The sequence below is a fragment of the Aulonocara sp. 'chitande type north' Nkhata Bay genome, linkage group LG11, assembly GCF_057382095.1.
Source record: "Aulonocara sp. 'chitande type north' Nkhata Bay isolate Kocher_YH1m ecotype deep benthic linkage group LG11, A_spYH_male_GT1.1, whole genome shotgun sequence".
Lineage (NCBI taxonomy): Eukaryota > Metazoa > Chordata > Actinopteri > Cichliformes > Cichlidae > Aulonocara > Aulonocara sp. 'chitande type north' Nkhata Bay.
In genome coordinates, this window is record NC_141354.1 from 4,264,379 (window position 1) to 4,276,108 (window position 11,730).

Below are 11,730 nucleotides of genomic sequence, written 5' to 3' on the forward strand. Positions count from 1 at the left end.
CCCAAGGATACATTGCATGTAGACTGGAGCAGGGATTGAACCACCAACCCTCCAATTATTAGATGACCTGCTAGATCTCCTGAGCTACAGCCACCCCTAATGTGCAGATTGTACAAGGCTCTTGGCCCCAAAAGATTCTGATTTATTAACATATGCATGTTAATGTGCAAATAAATTTTTTGCACGGGGTAAGAACATTTCCTTGTAAATATTAGTAAATGAGGCCCAGTGACACTAAACCATTTCCTGTACTGTTCCCTCAGACAGAAGAAGTGTATGGGGAAACTGTTGGAATATAATGCTGACGTCAATATCTGTAACAATGAAGGCCTGACTGCTGTGAGTTGACTTGAATCCTCTTGGTAAATCATAAATGATTGATGTTTAATGAACTCCTGTAGTTGAGATAGTGACACTGTAACCTCTAATGTAGATCCACTGGTTAGCAGTAAATGGGCGAACAGAGCTCCTGCATGATCTGGTCCAGCATGTGTCCAATGTGGATGTTGAAGACGCCATGGGCCAGACAGCGCTACATGTAGCCTGTCAAAACGGACACAAAACAGTAAGCAAATTAGAAGCAACCTTTTTAATTACATATATAAACTGCTTGTTAGTGCACAGGGATCAAAACAGCACATGTCAGCTTTAGCAGCCTCTTAGTAATCACATTACTTGCTCCAGGTGTGTGCATGATTGTCTGCATCTTCGTTCATTTGTTCAGTATATTGTCTTTGGTTCAACAAGATCTTGAATAATCAGGCCCCATCTTACCTTAAAGTCCTCACAGTGCCTTATCACTCCAGTAGACCACAGACTGCTCGTTTACTTGTGGTTCCTGGGAAAACTTCCGCAGCAACCCAGCTGGGCGGGTTCACCGTCAGAACCGGGAGTCTGTGGAACGGATGCTGTGGGCGGGGGGGAGCACTAGCCAGGACCGGCAGAACTAATCTAGCGAGTGTCAGCGCATCGTTCATCGCCCATTTCTCTGATTTGTGAAACTATTGGGTTAACATGGAGAGTGACTCCTCGTGTTTCTGGAGTAACATGTTGGGAGAAGTGTCTGCGCGATCTGCTGGGTCCATACGTGTGGTCAGAGTATTCTGTTATGGACAACTCAGGTGGACCCAGGTAGGAGATCACACAACTGTAAATATTTTACAAGCCATATTCAAAAGCTAATCTATCGATTTCTCATCTGGTCTCATCTTATTCATTCCATGGCAGACACGTCTGACCTGTTGCTCAACACGCAATAGCGTAGAATACTAAATACCTAGACATTTATTTGATAAACATTTTTTCTCAATGAAATTCAAACCTGAAATCTTCCATCAGACTGAAAATTACATCTGCAGCCATAAAGGAAGTATCTAGAAACCATTTGGCAACGTAAATCCCCAGTGCACTGCAAACCAGTTCTGTTGTGTTACTGATTGCTGAGCTCCTGTTTTCTCGTTCTAATAATAAATATTTCCAGTATGTGATATGAGCATGTATCACATCTGTTCAGACGGTGCTTTGTCTTCTGGAAAGTGGAGCTGACATTAACCGACCAAACGTCTCTGGAGCAACGCCTCTTTACTTTGCTTGCAGGTAATGTCATCAGTCATAATAACAATAATAGTAGTGATACTGAGTGTGCTCGTAGCTCTTTTACACTTCATCTTGAGTCTTCGGGATTACAAATGCACCAGCAGATTAGCTTTGCGTTTGAATCCAGCTGTATTGAAACTCATCCTGCATTATTCTTTAGCCACGGCCAGAGAGACACAGCCCAGATCCTTCTCTCTCGAGGTGCCAAGTACATCGCTGACAACAATGGAATCACTCCACTGGATGTCTGTGTGCAGGTGAGTGTTTCATTTTTGAGTATTTTTTTTCTCTTCCTATTTTGTCGTCGTTTGGTTTGTGTTACTCTGCTTTGAGTTTTTTCTGCCGCCCTCAGGGAGGATATGGAGAAACCTGTGAGATTCTCATCCAGCACCATAGCAGGCTGTTCTTGACCCTCATCCAGATGACGCAGAATAATGACATTAAAGAGAACATGGTATCAGAATTTGTATCTGATGTCACACAGAAATCTATTTTATACTTTAGATTAGTTACGAGTGTTTGTGTTTGTGTAGCTCAGACAGGTTCTGGAACATGTCTCTCAGCAGAGTGATAGTCATTACCACAGGATCTTGACCAGTCTTGCAGAAGTGGCTACCACCAATGGACACAAGCTTCTCAGGTAAAATTACATATATTTGAGTATGTTTCACCAAAATCTGGACAGTTTATCCCATTAAACACAGTGTGTCAATGTGTCGCTGTAATTTAAAACTTAAACTTCCTCATGTTAGGTCTTAGAAAAAATGAATTTATTATTAACTACAACATTATTATTAATAAACTGGAATCTATGCTTCTAACTGAAACTGGTAACAGACAGAGACATGGGCCCATCCTCCTGTAGGCCCACCACCCGCAGGAGGCGCCATACAGGTTGGGTGCAATGTGTGTCGGGCGGCAGCCCTTGCAAACCGATCCCCCAAATCGATCGGGACATGGAATGTCACCTCCCTGGTAGGGAAGGATCCTGAGTTAGTGTGCGAGGTTGAAAGGTACCAGCGGGAACTTGTGTTTTCTGACAGTGGGGTAAGGCATGTCGGCTACTTGGTCCTGCTCAACTTCTCTTAATCTCACTTACTAATCCCCACTTTGCTGGTACACACGTACGCGTTCAGGCCTTTAATAAGTGTGACAACTGTTTTCCACTGGGAAAAATGTCCAAAGTAAAAAGACAAACTGAGAAGAACACAGCAGCTGAGAGTTGTGCTAATGCTGGCTTAGTGGTTGATGCAAGCGCTGCCCTGAACCTTCGGTCATTATCATGCTGAAAGAAAAACCTTTTAAGAAGCTTGCTGTATTTGACGTGTGTTCCTTCTTTCTTTAAGTGACCAGTTTCACTCTCTGTGTTGTGGAGAAGGACCTCTATAGCAGAATATACCTTGCTGTAGGGATAGAATTCTTGGACTTAAATGTGTTTATCATTAAGAGAATGTATACTTATGTATACTCAGCCATTAACTTGGTCAGAAGAAGATATCACTGTTGGGATCTTGGTCACCTTCCTGACTCATGCTTGCTGGAGTATTTGATTCACTATAGTCTATAAGGATTCTTTTCATGTAGTGGGAACAGACACGGTTTTATAAATGGGTTTAACCTTTTGCTCTCATCTATGGCTAGATTTTCCAGACTTGGTTCAAATAGTCAGATTAGCACAAGTGTGTTCACATCAACTCCCATACATGTCTCAAGGATAGTTAAGCCACTGAGTATAAACATAGCAATAATTAAAAGCAATTGTCTGTTAAGGGCAGCACGGTGGCACGGTGGTTAGCACTGTTGCCGCACAGCAAGAAGGTCCAGAGTTCAATTCGGTGTCTTTCTGTGTGGAGTTTGCATGTTCTCCCCGTGCTTGCGTGGGTTCCCTCCGGGTACTCCAGCTTCCTCCCACCGTCCAAAGATATGCCGTTAGTGGGGTGTGAATGTGAGTGCAAATGATTGTCTGTGTCTGTGTGTTAGCCCTGCGACCTGTCCATGGTGTACCCCTCCTCCTGCCTTATGACAGCTGGGTTAGGCTCCAGCACCCCCGCGACCCTGAAAAGGATAAGCGGAAGCAAATGGATGGATGTCTAGCCTTTTTGGATATTTTCACACCTATTTTTGGGCAATTTCTTCTCCCATTATTCTTTTCAGAACCTCTCAAACTCTGTCAGCTTGTATGGGGAGCATCAGTGCACAGCCATTTTCAGATCCTTCTAGAATTTTCAGGCAGGTTCAAGTCTGAGCTCTGGCTGGGGCCCAGAGGGCACACACGGAGTGGTCTCGATGCCACCCTTTGTTATCGTGGCTGTCTTAGGGTTGTTCTCCTGTTGAAAGATGAATTTTTTGCTCTAGTCCAAGGTCCAAGGTGGTTCCAAACAGGATGCACCTGAGCTCAATTTTGAGTGTCATGAAAAAGGCTGTTCAGTAACTCAGAGTTATTTAAAGGTGTATAGATATAAAGCAAGAAAAGACCCAGCACAAGGAGACCAACAAACACTGCATCTTATCCAGGTTCATGCATTTGTTACAAGCTACTACAATAGTTAATCAGTGCTAAGGTGTGTTTATTTCCTGTCTTTTTTTCTTAGCCTGTCTAGCAGTTATGAAGCGCAGATGAAGAGTCTGCTGAGAATTGTTCGTATTTTCTGCCATGTGTTCCGCCTGGGGCCTTCATCACCAAACACTGGCAATGACATGGGCTACAATGGAAACAAGACGCCACGCAGCCAAGTTTTTAAGGTAACACATCTGGTAGCGTACAAAGACTTTTGTATTTCTTGTTGAAGAGAACAAAAGGAAAGTACAACCTGGAAAGTTTTGTTCTTTTGAAAGGTAAAAGTTGGCAGTTAGTGCTAGAGTAGAATAGAATGCCAGGTGATTGCTGGGTCTTCTTTCTCTGAAACTAACTGAAAGTCTTCTTGGATGTGCGTTTGGATCACTGTCTTGCTGAAAGGTCCAGCCTCATTGAATCTCTTCATCCTGGTAAATGGCAGCAAATTTTGGTACATTTTCCCCATTTATTCTTCCTTCAGTTAGATAAAGCATGAGGGTGCCATATCCTGCCAAACAGCCCCACACCATGATGTTCCCACCTCCAAACCTCACTGTTGCTATGGTGTTTTGGGGTGATATGCAGTGCCTTTTGACCTCCAAACATGGGTCATCCAGAGAGTTCAATTTTGGTCTCATCTGACCAGACTATATTCTCCCAGTATGTCACAGGCTTGTCTAAATGTTGTTCAGCAAACCATAAATGTGCTTTGAAACAACTGTACCTGCTGATTTCCCGTCTTTCTGTAGCTCCCCACAAGTTGTTATTGACTCTTGGACAACTCTTCTCACTCTTCTTTTCACTCCTCTGTCTGAAATCTTGCAGGGGGTACCTGGTCATGGCCTGTTTATTGTGAAATGACGTTTGTTCCACTTAAAGATTATGGCCTCAGCAGTGCTCACTGGAACCGTCAATAGTTTATTATAAAATCTACTATAACCGATGCCATCAGTATGTTCTGTAACAATAAGGTTGCAAAGGTCTTGAGAGATCTCGCTGGTTTAACCCATCATGAGATGCTTCTTGTATGACAACCTGATAATGAGACAACTTTTTATAGGCCATCAGTCGGACTGAACCAGCTGATTATACCTAATTAGAGTAAAATCTACAGAGTCCTCTTAATGTCGTTTCAGTCTCCGTCTCTTTCCTTTAACATGTAGTAGAGTTATAACGTTCATGGATTATGCACAGGTGGATAAATGTAATTTGGATCATTTCAGCTTTCTGTTAATTTGGTCTGAGCTAGCTGAAGTCTTGAATTAAGCTTTATAGAACCCGCAGGTAGGGGTGGGCGGTAGAAACGGTATACGGTAGAAACGATAGAAATTTAGAGATTTTGACTATACCGCTCTACCGCGATAGCGCATGTTGATGGTGTCATCAAGCTGCGCCTGTTTTGGTCAAAGGCATGGCAGCAGCTGCAAGCGAGGTCATCTGCAAATGATGCCATAATAGCAAAGAGACAAAGCACTTTTGGAATATGGGGAAAGCTAAAAACTGCGCTTCCTCCACTTCCGTACCATTGATTCATTAATGCTGAATCCTCTGGCAGCTGCTGTATTCCCATGTTGTTGCAGTATATTAATGACTAACCTCGTATTGTGGATGGAATATCTCAGTTGTTCTCCTGACTGAAGTTTGGTCCGTTTACAGCATCCTGCCATGCGATTGCATTTGTCCCTAACCATCGGGAACCCTCATGTTAACTTTTATCGAGTGGAAAAAAGTTAGCGTTCATCCTCCAACTTCACTGTGCTAAGGTTATTGTTGGGTTTATCTAAGTACAAACCCTGCTGGAACAATTTAGACAACCAATTGCAGCAGCAAAACAAGACACAAGACAGAGCTCTTTGTGTGTTCTCGCGCGAGGGAGGCCAACTGAGGTTAAGCGCTGTTCCTTTCACTTGAACCCTGTCAAACTCTCAGCCGGACTTCCCATAGCGCTCCTTTTATTGTGGTTACATGAGTATGCGTAGTTTCATCAATACGTGACATCTTAAACAGGCATTTGTGTGAACATGTCACGATCCTGGGTCTTAGGACCCAGTGTTTTGAGTTTTAGTTCATTTTGATGTTTATAGTATGTTTAGCTCATTAGGCCTCCTATGTTGATTTGCTTATTAGTTCCCCCTTGTGTTTCAACCCATGTTAAGTCTCCCCTGCCCTTCATGTCTCTCTGTACCCCCTCTGTTCTGTTTATGGTGTGTCTTTGCATGTTTGAGTTTCTTGTTTTCTGTCACCCTGCATTGTGCATTATGTTCTCATGGTTGGTCTTTTGTTACTCCCTCTAGTCTAGTCTCTTGTGTTCAAAGCTGAGTATTTCCCTCTGTGTATTTTGGTTCTTAGACCTCTGCCTTATGGTTTGTCTCGGTTTCTTAGTTGCTGTCTCCACTGTGTCTAGTTCGCGTCTCTGTGTGATACTTCCTGTTTTACTTTGAAGGTCCATGCCTCATGTGAGTGTTTCTAGTTTTGCGTCTCTGTCTCGTCCAGTCCTGATTTCTCCCAGCTGTGCCCTCCTTCTGTGTCTCATTCCCTCGTTATCCCTCTGTGTATTTAAGCCCTGTGCTTCTCTTTGTCAGTGTCGTAGTCTCCATCATAGCTGTGTGATTTTTCCCTGTGGCTCCTTGTGCTTTAGTTTTCCCAGTTTAGTTTATTTTGTATTGTTTTTCGTGTCCCACTCCACGCCAGCAATAAAGCTGTGTTTTTTGAGTTTACCTTTTGTCTCTGTGAGTTTGCGTTTGGGTCCTACTTTTGCCTGCACACAGCCGTACTGTGACAGAACAGAGTATAGCCTGTCGTTGTGTGTGGGTCAAAATATGACCCTGTGAAACCTGCTCAGCCAGGCCTAACGATATTACACTATGCTGTCTGCAAAGGAATACACTCCATATATCACAAGACAAGATGCAACCTTCCCATGAACTTAAGATGTATATGAGGTATGCCAGAACACCAGAAAGGAGTGAACGTCCTCCCCTCACCCTGTACATGGCTTAACTTTAATAGTTCACCATATACAAGCACAGGCGAGCCCCTAAATGGCAAGAAGTAAACATCCTCACTAAATAAGGACACAGAACCTTTACATAGGATGTGCCTGCAGTTAAACACTATAACTAATTACCTCCCCCACACCCTAGATGTGTAGGGGAGGAACAGAATAATATCTAAACATGCAGTTTAAGGCAAGGTTTACAAATTTAAGTACAATAATGGCAGCTATTATCAAAATCAACCTAACAGTTATGCTAACATAGCTGTGTTGCTAGCAGTCAAGTAGCACATCATTATATACCAGCTAGCCCAACTTCAGTAACCCTACAAACGTCACTGCTGTTTAGTTTCCTGTCTTCATTTATGTTGGAAGTGATAGCAGAGCTGTACGTTTGAATTTTTTCAGAAATCTCTCAGTCAGAACATGCTATATCATGTTTAGGTGGAAACTAGCGAGCTAACTTCCTGCTAACTTCTAACTCCGTTAAATTTAAGTTTAACATCCAGGCATTCATGAAAACATAATTTATTAATTGTTACACCTGGTAAAGCAGCAATGCTGATTGTTTTATTAAAGATGAAAGAATTTAGACAGTTTTTAACTCTCAGTGATGCTGCAGTGTTCGGTTGACTTTGGGACCTGAAACAGACAGAGTTTAGGACCCAGATTCCTCCGCGAGGCTCCTGACTACGGTAGCCTTAACGCTCTGACAATCCATCAAGTGCTGCGGCTTCATAGCTTACCAAAGTCGTACTAAAACACTCAGATTTCTGAGCGCCGTGTACCACATAAAATTGGTTCGAGGTCAGTATGCACAACCAGAATTCATACATAAGGCGAACTGTCGATTTTTGAGAAAATTAAAGGATTTTAAGTGCACCTTATAGTGTGTAAAATACGTTATACAGAGGAAAAGAATATATCACGATATATATCGTTACCGCACATGCTTCAAATTATACCGCAATATGGATTTTAGGCCATATCGCCCAGCCCTACTTGCAGACATCCTCTGTTTCCCTCCTCAAGCCTCTTGTCCCTTGTCTGTCACCCTGCAGCCTCTGGAGCTACTATGGCACTCCCTGGATGAGTGGCTGGTGCTCATCTCTACAGAGCTGGAAAGGAATAGGAAGAACCCATCTTCCTCCTCCAGCAGCGATATAGCCTCTCTGCTTCTGAAACAGCGTGAGTCAGAACATGATGGGTCCACGCCAAAGCTTCCCTCCTTGCTGGATCATCAGATTGTCATCGAATCAGAGGCGTATGCTGACGGGGAGGACGTCATCTCCATGACAGCCAGTCGACTCAGTGCTGTTATCCAGGCTTTCTACATGTGTTGCTCCTGTCAGATGCCCCAAGGGTATGAGCTCTGCATCCCTCTGTCAGATCCAATGGTAGTAAACATCAGATGGCATCATTTCAATTCAATTCAATTCAATTTTATTTATATAGCGCCAAATCACAACATAAGTCGCCTCAAGGTGCTTCATAGATACAGAGAAAAACCCAACAATCATATGACCCCCTATGAGCAAGCACTTTGGCAACAGTGGGAAGGAAAAACTCCCTTTTAACAGGAAGAAACCTCCGGCAGAACCAGGCTCAGGGAGGGGCGGGGCCATCTGCTGACATAGAGACTGTTAAATATCAGTTTTAATCAAATAGACCTGCAGCTATACAATCCAGAGTGTTCAGTTTTCTTCTTATCATTCATCATTAGTTATTACTGTGGTAGTTCTGTTACAATACTACTGCTACATCCAACTACTGCTAATGCTGCTAATGTGTAATGATCAAATGTTTTCAAATGGGAAAGAGAACTGAGCTTGAAACTGTCGGGAAGTGACTGGAAATCTCCAAACAGCTCTAAAAGATGAAGATACTTTAATCAGGAAACAATCTAATCAGTTTCGTTATTACTTCACATGTAAAAAGTAAACCCCTGGAGACCATACGGATACCAAATTCCAATCATATTAATGGTTGTATATAAATCTGCAATCATTCTGGGATAAAGTTCTCTTAATTTTCAAGGACATATTTGGTTGTGATATCCCTGCAAAACCTAGAATGATGTTTTTTACCCAACCTAAAGATATACATCGCTTCAGAATTTTACTATTGTAAGTAACAAAGCCGTAATGAGGATAAATGTGATCCTCCGAGGACAGATCACGGCTGTATAGATCAGAAGAAATACACTCCATGGAAAAACTGACTGATTCTTTAAGGACTGAAGCAGGCACCCATAGCAAACTATGAACCAAATATCTATCTGTAAGTCAAAACACAGGTCAAAACTTTAGATTGTGAGGAAACCCTTCAGCCATCAGGCTGTGGTTCCTCTGTGAAACCAGCTCCCAGATTGAATTCAGAAGACATAGCTCCCCCAAACCTTCCTTTTTAAAACGAAATGAAATATTTCACATTCATGTCAGGTCAGACTGACTGATCTGAGGCAGATTCCACTGGAAGCAGCCATGCTTCATCCCATTTGCTCCCACACTATTAGTGGACATTTATGGATTAGATCTATAAAGATGCTTAATTAACAAGGAAATGTGGACTGTTATTGACATGAAGGGAGCTGTTGCCCATTTCAGTTTGCTCTGTCTTTTCTCTGGTTTCTGTTTCTCGTACCTTCTGACCTCTCTCTGTTTCCACACCCAGAATGACATCACCCCGCTTCATTGAGTTTGTCTGCAACAATGATGATGTGCTCAAGTGTTTCGTTATCAGGTGAGTCAACATGGCTCTTTAACATAAACATTAGAAAGTATGAATTGATCCAGAAACGTATTTTCTCTGAATTGATTTCCACTCTCATTTCCTTGTTCTCTCATTTTTCCCCTTATATTTCCGTCTGGACCTCCTCCTTAGAAATCCAAAGATCATCTTTAACCACTTCCACTTTCTCCTTGAATGTCCAGAGCTGATGTCACGCTTCATGCATATCATTAAAGGCCAGGTAAGACATAATCGAATAAATATATGACTACCTATTATGTACAAGAGAGAAAGAGAGCTGCCTGGAAAGATAAAGGCAGCCATCATTTGCCCCACTTCTGCCTACAGAGGCAGTGGTGCAGCTCAGTGTCTGTAAACAGCTTAAATAATTTTGATGAGCTAATAAAACCGCCCTTTATTTCTGCTGAATAGTTTCTCTTCCTTCCTATAGTGTGTCCTATAGTGTCCCTAAGAATAAGTACAGCAGTACTAGTATTCAAAAGATTTGTCTTTGGAACATTCATCCGACTTCCCACGGTGCAAACCTGCAGACCTGCATCTCTTCTTCTATATCAGCTCTGATTTTCATTTTCTCCATGGCAAAGCCCCGGAGTTCTCGGTCAGGTGGTAACACTTCCTGACATTTTTTAGTTCATTATCACCAGTATTTTGTGATTCTCACCCCACTGACGACCCTACCACCCATTCTTGATCCCACATTTATTAATTAATCTATAAGTTATCCATCCACCTTCTTCTGCTTATCTGAGGCTGGGTATTAGGGGCAGCAGCAGAGGCATTCATGCCTCTACAACATACAAACAAGACAGCCCTACAACATCCAGAGCCTTCAGGGATTCAGGGCAATCCTCCCACAGGGGCTCTGCCACCAACAAGTTGTTTAACTGCCTCAGTGACCTCGCCCCCTGTGATAGACGAGTCATCCTTCTCATCCACAGACTCTGCTTCCTCTACAGGAATGTGTCAGTGGGATTAAGGAGATCCTCAAAGTATTCCTTCTACTGCCCGATAATATCCTCAGTTGAAGTCAGCAGCGCTCCACCCACACTACACTCATTGCAGTCAGAGCACCACCTTTACCTCCTCAGTCGCTTAAAGGTTTGCCACAAACTCATTAAGGAAGTTCAAAAAACTTTTTCCATGGCCTCTCTGAACTCTTCCTACACCCGGGTTTTGCTTCAGCCACCATCTGGTTCGGGGTTACCACCATCACAGGCACCAACCACCTTGCAGCTGCAGCTCAGTGCAACAGCTTCAGCAATGGAGGTGCTGAGGATGGGCCGTTTGGACTCAGTGTCCCCAGTCTCCCTCAGAATGCTAACGAAGCTCTGTGAACGAGCTCGTGGGCCTCTTCCATGTGTTCCCAGCACACCCTCACTATACGTTTAGGTGTCCCAGGTCTGTCCAGCGCCCTCCCCCGCTACTGACCCACCTCACCACAAGGTGGCGATCAGTTGACAGCTCAGCCCCTCTCTGCACCTGAGTGTCTCAAACATACAGCCGCAGATCTGTTGATACGATTACAACCTCGATTGCAACCTTGGGTGTCCTGGTGCCACATGCACTTATGGACACCCCTGTGTTCTAACATGGTGTTTGTTATAGACAAACTGTCGTTTGAGAACACCGCTCGGGTTCAGATCTAGCAGACCATTCCTCCCACTCACCCCCTCTTCAGTTCTCTGTTGCTAATATGAGCGTTTAAGTCTCCCAGTAAGATACGGATTCCCCAGGTGCAGCACCCTCAAGCACCCTAACGAGGGGGTTCAAGAAGACCGGGTACTCTGAACTGTTTGGTCTATAAGCACAGACAACAGTCAGGACCCGTTCCCCG

The 11,730-nt window shown here is 43.4% G+C and overlaps 1 protein-coding gene across 5 annotated transcripts in view; it reads left to right on the forward strand.

Moving 5' to 3' along the window:
- hace1 (HECT domain and ankyrin repeat containing E3 ubiquitin protein ligase 1) overlaps positions 1 to 11,730 on the forward strand; it is a 28,478-nt gene that overhangs the window by 3,949 nt on the left and 12,799 nt on the right. For 4 of the 5 annotated variants that reach the window (XR_015131445.1, XM_086310256.1, XM_086310254.1 and 1 more), the window contains 10 exons: positions 264 to 339; positions 434 to 565; positions 1,514 to 1,596; positions 1,757 to 1,853; positions 1,949 to 2,050; positions 2,130 to 2,236; positions 4,188 to 4,338; positions 8,207 to 8,508; positions 9,819 to 9,887; positions 10,029 to 10,116. Coding sequence is in view for 4 of the 5 variants with exons in the window: in XM_086310256.1 (XP_086166382.1) it covers positions 264 to 339; positions 434 to 565; positions 1,514 to 1,596; positions 1,757 to 1,853; positions 1,949 to 2,050; positions 2,130 to 2,236; positions 4,188 to 4,338; positions 8,207 to 8,508; positions 9,819 to 9,887; positions 10,029 to 10,116 (1,207 nt within the window). In the remaining variant the exon portion in view is untranslated. Of the gene's footprint in view, positions 1 to 263; positions 340 to 433; positions 566 to 902; positions 1,132 to 1,513; positions 1,597 to 1,756; positions 1,854 to 1,948; positions 2,051 to 2,129; positions 2,237 to 4,187; positions 4,339 to 8,206; positions 8,509 to 9,818; positions 9,888 to 10,028; positions 10,117 to 11,730 lie in introns of those variants that run through there. The other variant, XM_086310257.1, reaches the window with a different exon arrangement.